Below are 16893 nucleotides of genomic sequence, written 5' to 3'. Positions count from 1 at the left end.
GTATCTTTGGGGGAACAAAAGACATGTTTATTTATTCCTGGCAGGAGAAAACTCGAGAGGAGGAATTAAAAAATAAAGGCACTTCTGGAGCTCGCAAACTCATTTAGTATTCCAGTGACTGCCTGCTGTTCTAGTATTAGCATGTCAGTTTTAGTACTACTGACCTAGAGAAAGTGTGCTATCCAGGTTACTGCTGGGAATAGCCTAGACAGCCCTGAGCTTGCAAAAAGAACAGAATCCTTCTCAATTGCTGGGATTACCTCCCAGTGAGAAGCTACAGTTGAACATGAAACCGGACAACACCTTTCAGCTAATCTGCAGAACTCAATCTCCAAAACAACTACTTAAACTGCTGAGTCAATACATCCAAAATCACCCGGTTTAACAGTCATGATGTGGAGGAGTCAGTGTTCGACTTGGGTGGAGAAGTTAATAAAAATTACATAGCGCAACTATAAAAAGGTGTTGCGTGATTTTTAACAAGTTGACAGCCACAATGTTCAGCAAGGACAAAGTAAAGGCTGATTTGTACAACTCTTTACTCACTTCACTTTTCTAATCTGAGTCACATTTTAGTAGCTAACAAACTCACTCTCTTTAACTGAAGAAAAGCTGGTTAATTTGGCTTCTTTTAAAACATAAATATATTGAAATTGGAACAGGCACCCATGAGCAATGGGATCTCTTAAAGTTAAATCTTGTTGCAAACAGACGGAAGGAGATGAATAGAGAAGGGAAGTCAGCTCCACCCTAAACGCCCAAGATCATAAGGAATTGGGGATCCTCACCTGGAGACTGGTCATAACAAATCTCCAAAAGCTGGAAAGGAAGATTTCACCCAGGGTTCATAATGCTGACTGGAAATCAGCAACTCCTGCTGAATGCCTCAGAGGTCAGGCAAGGGTGCAGCAGGGGTCAAATAAAAACCCTCTAAGCTAAAGCAAGAAATGACTACAGTTAGAAATGTACTACAGTGGCCATCAAAACCTACAAAACAATCCGTCTATGAGGGATAGCTTTTAGAAGTAAAGGACAGATGGCTGTCATAACAGACAGACAAATCGACATCCAGTGATTATTTACTGTGCGTAGATAAAGAATTACTGGCTACAGCCTATTGCATCAACTTGGAATTCATCCAAATTTAAACAACAAAACAATACAGACCTCCCTTTGTCCACAGGCACTTGGCAAGTTTTAAAAAAGGCATTTGTTGTTCTTGTAACACAATCTGCTCCATTTTATTCTGCTCCCCCACTTCTGATTTACATTACAGTACAGTTTCAAGGCAATAGTAGTCTTTTAGTGTCTCACGTACACAATTTCTTCATTTGCAGGACGTTTCTCTTAAAGAAAAGGTGTTCAAATCAAGCTCTTTGATAGATTAAACAATGAAACCTGTTTCCCCTGGCAGCAGGATTTTTAACTAGAGGACATAGGTTTAAAGATGATTAGCAAGTGGCAGAGAAGATAAAATGACACAGCCAGTTGTTACAGTCTGGAATTCATTGCCCTAAAGCAGATTCATCATGATTCTGATAATGTAACAGCTGTCAATTGGTGGCAGATGAATGATGGGCCAAATGACCTCTCCCTGAGTTTTTCTGTGATGAATCAAGTGAGAGGGCTTGACAGCTTAAGTCAATACCAACTTCTCCTCCCCTACCAAAGAAGACATAAAACAACATTCCAGTTTCTGGGAACCAGATGAGATACAAACATCTTTGTTGAATTCCCCTGTCTGTCAGAGGGCTGTGTGGTGCTAAGCCAATTCCAGCAGCTCAGCTGGATTTGCTGTGCTCTGCACACAACTGAAACTCTCTCAGTACGACTCACTGTCACATCAGGCAGCGATGCAGCTGTGAGCTATTTTCCAATCTGTACAGCAGAGTTACAAGAACTCATGCTACTTTCCTTGCTGCAGTCTTTCCAGGCAAGACACAACACTCATTTAAAATGGGTGCCTTACCATATGAACACAAGGGTTCATACGTAAATGTTGGGTGAACAGATAATAGCTGAAAATGTGTTGCAGGAAAAGCGCAGCAGGTCAGGCAGCATCCAAGGAACAGGAGAATCGACGTTTCGGGCATCAGCCCTTCTTCAGGAATGAGGAAAGTGTGTCCAGCAGGCTTTCCTCATTCCTGAAGAAGGGCTGATGCCCAAAACGTCGATTCTCCTGTTCCTTGGATGCTGCCTGACCTGCTGCGCTTTTCCTGCAACACATTTGCAGCTCTGATCTCCAGCATCTGGAGTCCTCACTTTCTCCTGAACAGATAATACCTTGATAGGTTATTCAGAGGTAGAAAACATGCAGGAACATCATACCCTAAGAATGCCTACTACCCAACACCATTAAAATTCAGAGTTAGACAGCCAATTAAGGCTATTCATATTGACTTAGTATTCATCATAGATTGGTACCTATGATCATGGGGACAGCAGAGTATATTGAGAACAGAATTTGTTTTAACCACCCTTTAAGATGCTCTATCACGAGGTATATGAAATAGTTACTCTCTATAATGTTATTAAGGCAGAGCTTGCCCCTCAGAGACCCTTTACAGTGTTGTTCTATAGAGAATAGGAGCCTTAAACAGCACAATCTTTTTGCAAAGAAAAAAACTTACATTTATTTAACATTTCCCATCTTACTTGTCCTGAAACACTTTACAACCAGTCAAAGTTGTAATATAAGAATCCCAACCATCTACGTGCACACAGTAAGCTTCTACAAGGTTTAGCGATAAGTGTTTGCCAAGAGTCAAAAAGTGTGGTGCTGGAAAAGCACAGCTGATCAGGCAGCATCTGAGGAGCAGGAGAGTCGACGTTTTGGGCATAAGCTCCTGATGAAGAGCTTATGCTCGAAACGTTGACTCTCCTGCTCCTCAGATGCTGCCTGATTGGCTATGCTGTTCCAACACCACACTTTTGACTCTGATCTCCAGCATCTGCAGTCCTCACTTTCTCCTAGTATTTGCCAAGGAACCGGGGAAAGTTCCCATGGTCTTCTTCAAGTTGTGCTACTCTGTGATCTTTTGCAAATCGCACAAAGAGACGGATAGATGTTCAGTATAAAGTCTCATCTGAAAGTCAGCACCTGGGACAGTGCTGCAGCCCCTCAGCACTGCACTGGGACCATCAGTCTGGAGCTTTGTGCTGGAATAGAACATAGAACATAGAACATAGAAGAATACAGCGCAGTACAGGCCCTTCGGCCCTCGATGTTGCGCCGATCAAAGCCCACCTAACCTACACTAGCCCACTATCCTCCATATACCTATCCAATGCCCGCTTAAATACCCATAAAGAGGGAGAGTCCACCACTGCTACTGGCAGGGCATTCCATGAACTTACGACTCGCTGAGTGAAGAACCTACCCCTAACATCATTTCCTATATCTACCCCCCCCTTAATTTAAAGCTATGCTCTCACCTAGCACCAGAATACATCTGAATCAAGAAACAAATGTACTACCTACTGAGCCATGGTCAACGTTACAATAAATACTAATCTCCAGTGAAGAAAACAGAACAGCAGTGAATATAACATTAAGATTAGGGCTAGGCCACTGAGAAGGGAAATCACCTTTTGCACATGAAGGTTTGTATCAATTTAGCATGCTATCATAAAGCCAAAGGATGTCAGAGACAATTGAAGCTCAAGACTGAGATCTGTACTTTATTTTGAGTTAAAGAATGTTTGGCAAGTTAACAGAGTTTATGTGGAGCTCAGGTGGGATATAATTAAATGTGATGAATGGCAGAGGCTGCATTGTCTTCTCTTGTTCCTAAAACATTCAAGCTAAGGAACCAGAAACAAAGAGTCACGTTCAAAAGTGTATGTAGGCCTAACAGCTAAGGCAGCAGGGAGAACAACGTTAAATGCAAAAGTGTAAAGCCATAGCTGGAACTTCAAAAGCTAGCAAACTAGAGGTGGGAGTAAAGACTTAACGTCTACACATTTGAGCTGTTAGTAATCACTTTACCATCGATGGTCAGGGTCTCAACTCAACACCAGGTCGGAATTTGCTCTTTAAGTTTCTCATCACTTCTCTCCTCTAAGACTTTGCTTAACACCTACCTCTTTGAACATGCTTTTGGTGATTGATTCCAAAACTTCCATATTTGGCTTGCTATCAAATTTTAATGGATAATAGTTCTGTGAAGTCTCAGCTACAGGTCAATACTTAAACGCAATTGATTTTTGAAGACAACCTTTAATCAACTACATTGAAGAACAATGTTGCGTAGGTTGATGCGGAGGACACGTCAATGTGGGTAATACCCTCACCAACCAATGCCACTCATCCAAACACCAACACAACACAGACCTTTATGAGTAAGGAATATCAAGGAAGAGATCATGGAATGTTTTAAAGTATGAATATCTTATGTCCAACAAAGGTCTTCAGACTGCTAAGCATTAAGCCAACAAGTCCTAGGACAGAGTACATTTGTACAATCAAGCAACAAATAATTAAACTATAGCATTCATTGTGTTTGATTACATTAATCTGTTTGATACTGGCACACACTATGCTCGACTAGTTAAGCTTGAGTGTACATTCCAAATTGGTCAACTGTAGATGCTGCTGAAAGTATGAAATTGTAAAATGTGGAGCAGACATTTTAAAGTATCATAAATAAAATCTATTACACTCCTGGAAATTACTGTCATCTCTACACACCTCAGAGGCATAAAAATATACAATTAAAACCATTCAGTCCATCATCCCATATCAGCTCTTTGAAAAAGCTAGCCAATTTATCATGTTCCTCCACTCTGTTACCATCAAAACATTTCCAGAAGGTAGCCCAGATTCTAGTTTTTTTAGTGGTTTTAAGCAGATGCAAGGTTGATATCAACGAGGTAAAAACAATGACTGCAGATGCTGGAAACCAGATTCTGGATTAGTGGTGCTGGAAGAGCACAGCAGTTCAGGCAACATCCAAGTAGATTCGAAATCGACGAAGGACTTTTGCTCGAAAAGTCGATTTCAAAGCTACTTGGATGCTGCCTGAACTGCTGTGCTCTTCCAGCACCACTAATCCAGAAGCAAGGTTGATATTCCAAGAGAGATGCAGCTGGTCAAACCATTCAGTTTTAAACAAAAACAGGATTTATTTACAGACTACTGAATGGAATACCAACAAAAGAGAACAGAATAGAGAACATCTTATGTGAAACCCCCAAATGACACAATCGTAACTTAATGATGCTGTTCCAATTTCCTGCAACATCCTCATTAATACAGCCCTTGGCAAATAGGTAAATTCAAACACAGGTTCTTACAAGACAGATGTCAGAGACAGAATCAGCATGGGACCTCCTTACACTGTAGCGGCTTCTTTGGGTCCCCTGCTAAAAACTAAACCAAACAAGAAAGAAATCCCACAACTGGGAGAAGTGGCCATTTCCCTTTCATTGTACAACTGTTTAAAAAAAAAACTAAAAGCCTTTTCCCTGATTGTTGCCATGGGCAATATCTGTTAGCCATTAGCAAAGACGCCAAAACCCAGACAAACTGGAACCTCTGCCTTTACAACCCCTCTTGAAAAAAAGGACAACATAACCTTGTTTAAAGGAGCAGCATCGCCGCAACCCTTTCCCTAACAGCTCTGCAAATATTTATTACGCGAGTACTTATCCAATTTTCTGCTGGAAAAGGGCAGTGAGTATTGAATCTGCTTCCACCAACATTTCAGAAAGTGCACTCCAAGACATAACAAATCATTGAAGATATAAAAACCACTCTCAATTTCCAGAGGTTTTTTTGTAAAACTAATTATTCAAACTGGTTTATTGTCAGAGGGAAAGATGGTTTTATAAGGCACTTGCCAACCTGAATATTTCAATTTCATCCAAAAATATTTTCTGCTGGATCGAATACATGGAAAACCTTTAATAAATGCTGTCATGGGACACAGAGGAGAGAAAATCTTGTTCTTTAACAAAATAAAACACAGTCTTGTTTGTTCAAGAAAATCTTTCGAAACTTTAGAATCAACCAGGTCAGAAACTAATTTTATCACACAGGATGTAAAATGCCTGCAGAAGCACACTACCATTCATCACCTTGCTCAGGCATCAGTGATCCATCAATGACATTTAAAACTGGGCCGATACATTAGGTTACAAAATGCAGCAGGGTCACAGGCAGAAAAGGGATGTGGAACTAAGCTTGACTACTTTTCCAAGGAAACTGCAAAGGCATAAGGAGCTGAATTACTTCCTTCTGTGCTGTAAGTTTCTATGATTCACTGATAGCCTTCAGGCCAATTCTGGCTTTGACTTTTCAGAATGAGTGAAAAAGTCCATAACTGTATGGAAATATTTATTTTGTATTCCTCCCCCTCTAAGGATTGCACATGTCAAACAGAGTCGGATATTAAGACCACAAGGAGTCAAACTTGGAAAATTGTATGCTCAAGTGTTTGTGCATTTGTGGTCAAGTCTCTTAAGCATCAGTGTGCCATTGGAGCCAGACTCAAGCGTGGTAAAAATTTGCAGACAAGGAATCTGAATTAGGTTTGATGGAAAATGTTAGGCTGCACTAGATACACAAAACTAAACTGGCATAGTGAATGAAAATCAAACATTGACCAGACCTTTTCTACATAGCAGTAAATATAATGAGAATTCTTAAGTAGAGATCATGATTCATAAGGAATGATTTCAATGTATAGCTATCTGGAGAGTGCAGAAGCTGGAATTTATCCCGCGGATCAGAGAACATAGAGGGAAGATCTAATTGGGCTGTTCACAATTATGAAGCATTATGAAAAGTGAAATAAAGGGAAACTGGTGCCACTGACGAAAGGGTTGATAATGACATGGATTTAAGATATTTGGCAAAACCGAGACAGGGGCGAGATGAGGAGGGGAAAAAGTACAAAGCTAAAGCTATGATTATGTCCACAATGCCTGAAAGGGTGGTAGGAGCAGAATCAATAGTAACTTTCAAAAGGGAACTAGACAGATGCTTGAAGAAGAAGGAATTGCAGGGACAATGGCGAAACAGAAGGGTTGTGGGGCTAATGGATCAGCTGAAAGGTACTGACACAAGCATAATGCCTCAAATTCCTGTCCTCTGTGCTGTAAGAGTCAAATAAGTTTTTTTTTGGTACTCCAATGGTCCCCTCTTCTCACCTAAAGGATAGGAACTTGGCTGGGGTACAGTGTTATTGATATTGTGACCCATTTGGAAGTGTTGGGAAGTGGGGAGGAGTAGGATTGTCCCGCTTTTGAAACCATCACAGTCAAGCACTAGCCTACTTTCAACTCACAACTTGCACAGTTCAGTGCAAATCACCAGGATCACAAACAAAAATCCTACCTCACTTGGCTCTTCCCCCAGTGCTGAGGAGTACAGAGGAAACAAGGTGCCTTTACCCACTGAGCCATCCAGAGAGTTTAATTTATTAAGGGAAACTTTGCTGAGGCATGAAGTATAATGATTTTTTTTTCTCTGTACCTTTCAGGTCAAATATACTTCTCTGTGTAATGTGCTGGATGTGCAACACTGCACCCTATGCAACAAGGACCTCACTGACTGACTGAATTAAACAGCGAAAAGACAGAAATCAGGTAGCAGATTTTGGAGATCCATAACTCAATATATTTGAATTCCTACTTTTGTTGGTTAATTGCATATTAAATACCGATGTGCATCATCAACACATCCATTACTTTTCCAGCATGATGTGTCCCATTATTTGTAAGTTGTTCTGTTCTTTACTGGTGGACGCTGCTTAATTGTGTTAACTCAATTGATACTTTGTTTGTGCTGTATATTTTTTTCAGCCAGGCTGTAATTAATTGCACCATTAAATTAATTGGCATCAGCCACAGCTGTATTGGTGACACTCTACTGCAAATCAGAAGGCTGAGGATTCAATACACAACCTGAACAGACGAAGGTAATACGAAGGAGTACAGTGCTGTCAAAGCTGCCATTTGTTTGAAGGCACATTTAAAATCACACCACACTATTTTGAACAGCGCGTACCTTGCCAACATGTATCTTTCTATCACTAAACCTAATTTATCATTTTCTACGTTACAAATAGTGACTACAGTTCAACAAAGTTAGCTACAAAGTGCTTTGGGACATTCTGGGGTTGTGAGGAGTGTTACATTAATGCAAATTCTGCCTTGTATTTAAAAAAATACTGTTTGTGAGAACATGCTGTGCACAAGTTAGCTAAATTATTAAAATACTGAGCGTACATTATTCACTGTGAAGTATTTGAGATTTCTTGAAACCATGAACTGTGCGGCTGGACATGAAAGCCTCGTGAAATGCAAGAGATTTAAGACTTATTCACAAATGATAATTTCTGTAAGTCAGATGTAACGTTTATTCAGTTGTCGTGTATTGTTGAGCTCAGTGTTGTCCCAAATCATACCTCCATGAATATTTTAAGTATTGGTATTTCTGCCTTTAAATATGCTAATTGTGTTGCTATGTCTGGGCTTAATACACAAGCTGGAAAAGTTAAAGGATTTTAAATATTTGGAAACCAAACAGTTATACTCTGTTCAAATGTACTAGACAGGTGTGTCTGAGGTTTATTCCACTGTTTATCTGGGAAAACATGAACTAACACATAGGAAAATTTTGAAGCTGAATATCATGTTTGGATTTCAACTACATGAAGAGATTTCTTTCAGTCTTTGCCTCCCAGAATGCTCATGACTCATCTCCTCTGTGCTAACCATCCTTCCTCAGCTAGCACCACAGAGGTTGCTGTTTACAATCATTGAATTTCACAGTACAGAAGGAGGCCATTCAATCCATCATGTTTCTACTGGCTGTTTTGATACACTGGCGTTCCTTGTCCGAGTTTTTAACGTCGCATGTCAAGGTGCGGAAGACCTCTATCAGCTGACCAAACCAGTGTTAAGCGGAATGGGTAATGACAGTCCAACGGGTCATCGCGGTACAGGCCCAACAAGTACAGCTCTCACCCACATTCAGGAACCAACCGGACACCATACCAGTTATACCACTCAGGTATATCCTCATTCCTGATGAAGGGCTTCTGCCAGAAACATCAACTTTCCTGCTCCTTGGATGTTGCGTGACCTGCTGTGTTTTTCCAGCAATAATCTAATCTTGACTCTAATCTCCAGCATCTGCAGTACCCACTTTTGCCAGGTATACCACTTGTCATCTGATGTGTTGCCCAACCATTGGGGAGGCCATCCAACGAAGGGTGTAGTGGGTCATCTCAATGGATCTCAGCCCTCACGCCTGACAACCAGACTGAGAACACACAGATTGTGGTCATCATCGTTAGGTCTCTATCCAGCCAAGGTGACCAAATAATGGATGTTAAATGGCACTCAATATTTAACACACAACACTGCCACTACACCTCGCAGGGACATTTTTCACACCAGAACACCTCAATCAGCCTGTATATGATGTCGCCCTAGAAACACTCTTGGGGTCAACCGCCACTTGTATTTGTTTTTTTGAATGGGGCCAAACCCCGGATCCACAAGGACCTACAGCCATCTCATAGCTTTTCTCTCGGGAATATACGATACTATCCACCACAGCCCAAAACTGAAGGTGGTCAACTGCACTTCACATTGATTGATTTAACCAGGCAACAAAGCCTCTCCAGCCGTAACCAAAAAGGGCCTGTTGCTATTTCTGATGAGGCCTATTGGGGGTCTGGCCAACAGTGCACTGGGCAAAACTACATACAAAGCCAGCTCCAGTGACAACCAGCCTGGGAAACCCACATAGGAGACCCATCTAAGAGAGTCATAGTTACTCCTGCCATTTACTCAACCCAGCTAGTCCCATTCCCAAGCCCCATCTCAGTTACACTGTAAATTCATTACTTACAAATATGTAACCAGCTCTCTTTTGAAACCTCATACAGATCTAACTCCATGGAAAAGACCAGTGTGAAGCAGTTTCCCTTCTTCCCTCTAACCTTTACACAAGTTGAGGGCCTCCTCCAACATTTTGTCATCTGTGAAGCATTTTCGAGCATCCTGAAATTGTAAAAGGCACTATATAAATGCAACTTCTTTCTTTCATATCCCACTTAACCTGCCCTTCTGCAGCCAAGTTTAAATTCATCATCATCAGCACCATATGAACTCTGTCCAGCAAGAATCACTGCATAGCACATAGAAACAGGAACCCAGGTTGATTTTTTTCTTCCTTTTTCCAGCTTAAATCAGTCTTGATGTTAAGTTTGTGTCCCAACTGGTGTACAAACGAAGGTTGCTCTCTGCGTATATTCCTTCAGGTTTCATTACACGCTCTCTGCAGATTTTCTTCAACAACTCTGATTTGTCTCGGTGTTACACATTGCTGTCTCCCCAGAATTAACCTTCTCTTCTTAGACGGCTAATAACCCACATCCCAGGCCAGCTGGGGATGAATTCTAGTTGGTTTCTAGGTTCAGTCCCACACTATCAACAGCACAAGGAAGCTGGACTTTCAGTCATTTCTTATTCACCTCTCGGTCTCTCCCCTCACATTCCTTTCTCGACCCTAGTGTGCCCATAAAAATGAGAGGCAGCAGGCAATTAACCAGCTGCTGGCTACATCTCATGGTGCTATGCAGTTGGCTTGTTGCGGTGGTGCGAAAGACAGTTTATTTTCTCTTCCCCACTTTCCCTACGTCCCAAAATTTGCCCCAACCAGCCCAAATTCAGCTGTGTACTACAACCCTTCAACACTTGAAGCCCTGCCCCATTTTGTAACAGGAAGCAATGGCAAAAGATCAAGGACTTGAATAGGTGGACATGTAAATGCATTTGATAAATCAAGCAACCGACACACCTATGCCTCAGCTTAGGCAGTGGGAAAAGCAGAATTTTGGCCTTGACAACTCTTGTGCTGGGGAACTGGGGTTGGAAGAAGGAAGTCCCCATTCTCAAATGATGTCCTGTAAGTGTAGATTTGCATCATCAGGTGAGGACAGGAGATGAAGCATTTCAGTGATGCCTTCTGTGGTCAAATAGGACACAATGCTACTCCTACTTTCAGGTGGCAGATGAAGACTGAACACTTTGGTGGGGTACTGGCAGGGCCACCAATCACCTATTGAGCTATACCCAGATCAGGGCCTTCAGAAAAGCACAAACCAGCTACCTCAATACAAGAGGTTCAAATTGGATGAATTCACCCCCGCGCAATTTTCTGCCACTGAGCTTTTCTCAGCCTGTGTGCTCCAGGGTGAATGGGAAACCTTTCTCACAAGAGAAGAGAACACCACAGAAGGCAGGTCATCCTGCTCCTGCTCTCCTTCATATACACTGTTATCGAACATTTCCTTTCTTTAGGCCTGTATTCACAACAACCCTCACTATTAATGTGTTTTCATTTCACACAGGAAGCTTCACTCTGCAAACAGAACAAGCTTCAACTCAAATTTACACAACAATTTCAGAACTGACAGACATAAGTGCAAACCTAATCTCCGACACAACCTGTGCATTACTGGGTAAGTTCTGCACAGAGTTCCTGTCTTTTATATAGGAAATTAAACATAGAATCCTCTCAAGTGGACATAATATGGTTAATTCAAAGAAGTGAAGGAGGAGGTCACTTAGGGTTGCTAATATTTATCCATCCAACTGTCACCAAAGCTGACTATCTGGTCACTATTACATTGCTGTCTGTGGGAGCTTACTTTGTACAAATTGGTAGATATATTTCATTACATTTCAACAGTGACTACACCCTAATGCAGAGCAAAATGGCACAGTGGCTCAGTGATTGACACTGCTGCTTCATAGCACCAGGGACGCAGGTTCAATTCCAGCCTTGGGTGACTGTTTGTCTGATGTTTGCACATTCTCCCCGTGTCTGCATGGTTTTCCTCCAGGTGCACGAGTTTCCTCCCACAATCCAAAGATATGCAGGTTCCATGGATTGGCCATGCTAAATTGCCCATAGTGTTCAGGGATGTGTAGGTTTGGTGGATTAGTCATCGCAAGAATAATGGATGTAGGTTTGCTCGCTGAGCTGGAAGGTTCATTTTCAGACGTTTTGTCACTCTAGTAGGTAACATCTTCAGTGAGCACTGCTGGTGTTTCCTGCCTTCTATTTATATGTTTGGGTTTCCTTGGGTGTCCTTACCTCGCTAATGGTAAGAATAAACTGGGTGGAATTATGGAGATAGGGAGGTGGGATGTTTTTCAGAGGGTTGGTGCAGACTCGATGGGCTGACTGGTCTCCTTCTGTACTGCAGGGATTCTATGAAAACCACTTTGCAACAACGCTAGAGAGAGAGTATAGAATCATTGATGTTCAGGAGCAAAATCCCCAGCAGAAGGCATCACATGAGAGCTCCCACGATTGAAACCCAAACACATCAGAAATATATTCATCACACAGTCATGATAGAGCCATGTGATTACTCTTTCTTTCGCAATATGTGCAGTTAAGCTTTCACAATGAGAGTCAACATTGAGTGTGGTCTTCAGATTGCATCAGACCAAAGGGCAGTAGTAATTAGACTAGATTTAATTTTTTAAAAAGGCAGTCTACATCTGTACAGTCAGTTCTTATTTTTATATTTCAATTTTAATTCCCTTTAACCTAATTGAAAATATAAAGATGTCACACTGGAATTACACTCTTCAACCAGTGACAGTGCTGCAGAACCTCACAGGGAACCAGTGGATTGGATTTGGAGAAAAAAGGTAAATGTCACCACATAAGTTTACATGAACAATTCTAAATATGGACACAGGAACTTATACATGAATAAATAAATAGAAATTGTGAATATAGTCAATGATTGTCTTTCAGCTGTATTTGTGCTGGTAGTTTTACACTTACCCCTGCTCTTGAACTTATCACATTTTTAACTGGAATAAAGACTGGTAGGTAATAATTCTCCAGTACCTCATCCAGAACCCTAATTTTCACATGCAATCCAAAGACAATGAATATTCATTGATTGCTTGATCTACGTGATCATTTGAGCCCAGACCCACTATGCCTGCATTCCCAGCAGGGAGTTAGTTAACCAAGAAGAGAATCCACAGCCGGGTTTGCTATGCCTTAAGCAAAGGAAAGCTTGTACTTTCAAATAAATCTGTTGGACTATAACCTGGTGCTGTGATTTTTAATGTTAACCAAAGGAACCATTCCAACAGCTGAGTTACCAAAGTCTGCCAGTAAATATTATCACAAATCTAGGAGATTATCAGATGGTAATGATGCTATCAAAAATACTGACGACTCTCTGTATTTCACTAACACAGGAAATAAAAGCAAAAGGTAATAGATGCTGGAAATCTACAAAACAGAAAATGCTGGAGAAACTCAGCAGGTCTGTCATCATCTGTGCAAAGAGAAACAGAGTTAATGTCTTCAGTCTGATATGACTCCTCAGAAGAAGTCATACTGGGCTTGAAATGTTAACCCGTTTCTCTCTCCACACATACTTTCAGATCTAAGTTACCCCAGCATGTTCTGTATTTATTACATAAATAAATTAACAATGATACTGTGGATGGACCTAACCCTTAAACAGTCAAGATCAGAGTGGTGCTGGAAAAGCACTGCAGGTCAGGCAGCATCTGAAGAGCAGGAGAATCGACGTTTCGGGCAAAAGCCCTTCATCAGGAATCTGATGCTTAAACTGACTCATAAATAGCCAAGTTCGCATTTTAATGTTATCCCCCTTATGTTTTGAAAGTCTTCAACAGCACGAGTCATTAAGGGTCACTTTGTTCCCTGCCCTGAAGAACCTTTATTGAGTTTTTAACAACATCTTCTCGTGTTGACCAGGAAGAACTACCAGATTTATTTAATTCAATTTTGCAACTTGCCAATGATGGGATTTAACTTGTGAGCTGCAGTTACAGCATCCCATTCACTGATCACACCCTTTGGCTCCAAGTTTCAAAGCCTCACTATGCCTCAGTTAGCAAAGGCACTGCCCCCTCACAGAATGATCATCCAAGGCTTCAATAGGGCAAAGAGGGTCATAGCCATCCAGTCTTGGTGATCTACAGCACAGGAGAGGCCCATTGAGTCTGCACTGTCAAAACAAAAACTACCTAAATATTCTAACCCCAATTTCTCAGCACTCGGCCCACAACCTTGTCTGGTGGGGAAGTCCATCAGGACGGGACATTAATATTAGAGCGAGACTGTTCAGGGGCGATGTCAGGGAGCATTTTTTCACACGGAGGCTGGTGAAAATTTGGGACAAGCCCCACCCCCGCCAAAAAAAAAGATGCTGCTGGAAAACACTAAAACCCAAGATTCATCAATGGAGAGTGTTGAAGGATCTGGAACCAAGGAGGGCGGAGAGAGTTACAATACAGATCGAATGGATGACAGAACGGGTTCGAGGGGCTGAATAGCCTCTACCTGTTCTGAGGGGGGAGGCAAATCAGGCAGCTGTCTGCGAGAGCCAATTCATGTTGGGGGGGGGGGGTGTTGAGAAGCGATACTCACCACCCCCTTCCAAGGGTCGCTTAACCCTGTGACAAGGTCACACGTCAAGTGAAGTCTAATCAGGGGAATGTTGGAGAGCCGCGAGGGATCACTGAAAACAATAAGATACCATCAAAACAGAAAGACTTCACCTCTGTTTATAAACAAGGTGAGATCAGCCTCACGGTCATTAGCTGGAGGCGCTTGAAAGGGGGAAGACGCGCACAGACAGTTCAAAATGTAACAGGAGCTTTCAGAAATTCCTCCGTCTCCCTCTGCCATTATTCCCCAGAGCAACATGCAAGTTCCCCTAGACGGGCACCTGCTCAAGAAGACATTTTTGCCTACTTTTACAGAACAAATGACTACTAGAGGCCTTGTTGCTGATGCACAAGAAGGGACATGATACGGGAGAAATAAAGTGCTTCCCAACTGAACTCCAGTAAAATCCAGGCGTTGTAGGAACACAAAGAATCGCGAATCATGAAGCAGCGCTGGAAATGTACTTAAGAAAGTAACATCCTGTGAGATTAAAAAGGTGTGCCCTGGTACTTTTCATCAAATCCCCTTTCTGCCACTTTAAGGTCACTGACCTCTTCCAGAGCAGCCACCGTGTTCCTGCAGCTCATCATTTTCGAGGTAAAGTTGGAGGTGATCGGCGAGTTGATGTCCTCCAAAGTTTCACTCACAAACTCGGAGATGCTGATCTGTTCCGGCATCCTGACTTGCGTGGGGAGGGAGGAAAAAAAAGAAATCCAATACCTTTTATTCACGAAAATAGAAGATCACAACAGTTTTATCCGGCGCAGTGGGGAGCGCAGGCTGAATGAGTGAAAGTTACAAGCAGCGAGTTCACGCGAGTCAATTTCAGCTGCGGGTCACTTTGTATCAAACTCTTCGGCACAATCACGTGGGGCTCTTCTGGGATACAATTTAAAGCAACACTGTACCGCGCAGGAACACGCCAGGGAGGAGGAAATCTGGGACTTCTTTCGCTCTATTTTTGAGTATGCTTTCCCTCTTGTTTCTACGTCTGCATCTCTGCTCCTCGGCATCAACTCTTCTTTTAAATCACCCCCTTATTTTTTCAATTAACATTCACAGAAATAATTCTTCTCCCTTCTTTCCAATTTTTTTTTAAATTTCCCCGACATAGCCTCCTCTCATCAAGGGTGCACCTTCTTATTCAGGGAATGAGTCTGCAGAATTCCCACACACGGAGCTATTCAGCTGTGGAGGCATCACAGCCTGATTCTTTGCAGTCATTGTTTTTAACCTCGTTGATTTTAACCTTACTGCGAATCCTCTTGCAAGGATGTCTGCCTTGAAGAAGTTTTCCTCCTCACTCTACAAGAATCTCAGGGAGGCCCTCTCCCACTGCAACTCCCAGGTCATTTCCTCTGCCCTGAAGCTCTTCCTACCTGCCTATCTTCTTTTCCACCTATCCACTCCACCCGCCCCACCACCGACCTATCACCTTCATCCCCTCCCCCACTCACCTATTGTACTCTATGCTACTTTCTCCCCACCCCCACCCTCCTCTAGCTTATCTCTCCACCCTTCAGGCTCTCTGATGTATTTCTGATGAAGGGCTTTTGCCTGAAACGTCGATTTTCCTGCTCCTCGGATGCTGCCTGAACTGCTGTGCTCTTCCAGCACCACTAATCCAGAATCTGGTTTCCAGAATCTGCAGTCATTGTTTTTACCTCGTTGATTCTTTGTAGAGGGCCGACCCTGGATAACAGTCAAGTGCATGAGCCCTGACTGATTCCTCTCCCCGTTTTCCTGACGCAATGTGAATTTTATTCCACTGTGCCACGCTATGTGTTGCTCAGTAACTGAAGTTCGAGACTGGGGCTGGCTGAACACTGATCTGGCCTGAAAGCAGCTCTGTTCTGCTTGGGGGCCACTGTTGGTACACTCCAGGCCACCGGGAGAGCTGAAGGGGGATTTATTGCAAGGATACAGTTTGTCAAACAATCCAACAAATGAAGCTTGACATTTGTATATCCCTTGGTAATTTCTCATTGTCTTGTCGGAAGTGTGGGGAGTTTTGTTGGACTCTGTGACAGCGCAATTTCATAATTTAATTGCCGTGACTAATTCTTCAATATTTTGCAGTTTGGATGTGTCTGTCATCACAGTGGTGTTATGTTACTTTAGTTTTAATGAATCGCCTTTCTTAACATCAGTATCTCTCGGTATGGTAGAGGGAAATCAGATGGGGTTGTGGAGATCAGATGGGGTTGTGGAGGGAGGTAGAGGAAACTAGACCACCCGGAACTTCCCTGGATGCCGACTTGAGGATAGGATAGTGGGATCCAGCCGTGGACTGCGAGGTGTCTGAATATAGCGAAACAGACACCGATAACCAACGCTACCCAGTCTGGCCAGAACACTCCACAGGCTCCTATGCTATTTGCATTTATGCTATTTACCGTACATAAAATTTCAGTGCC

At 42.4% G+C, this 16893-nt stretch overlaps 1 protein-coding gene across 2 annotated transcripts in view; it reads right to left on the bottom strand.

Moving 5' to 3' along the window:
* The window catches only part of LOC140453526 (arf-GAP with SH3 domain, ANK repeat and PH domain-containing protein 2-like), an 80087-nt gene extending 63873 nt beyond the window's left edge, over nt 1–16214 (bottom strand). Inside the window, exons 1-2 of one of the 2 annotated variants that reach the window (XM_072548278.1) lie at nt 16141–16214; nt 15028–15158 (exon numbers count right to left, since the gene is read on the bottom strand). In XM_072548278.1, coding sequence (XP_072404379.1) covers nt 15028–15158; nt 16141–16189 — 180 coding nt within the window. In that variant the 5' untranslated portion in view covers nt 16190–16214. Of the gene's footprint in view, nt 1–15027; nt 15159–15730; nt 15797–16140 lie in introns of those variants that run through there. The other variant, XM_072548279.1, reaches the window with a different exon arrangement.
* Nucleotides 16215–16893: the final 679 nt, after the last annotated feature.

This window comes from Chiloscyllium punctatum, chromosome 27, assembly GCF_047496795.1.
Source record: "Chiloscyllium punctatum isolate Juve2018m chromosome 27, sChiPun1.3, whole genome shotgun sequence".
Classification (NCBI taxonomy): Eukaryota; Metazoa; Chordata; class Chondrichthyes; order Orectolobiformes; family Hemiscylliidae; genus Chiloscyllium; species Chiloscyllium punctatum.
This window is presented reverse-complemented; position numbering and strand designations above follow the sequence as displayed.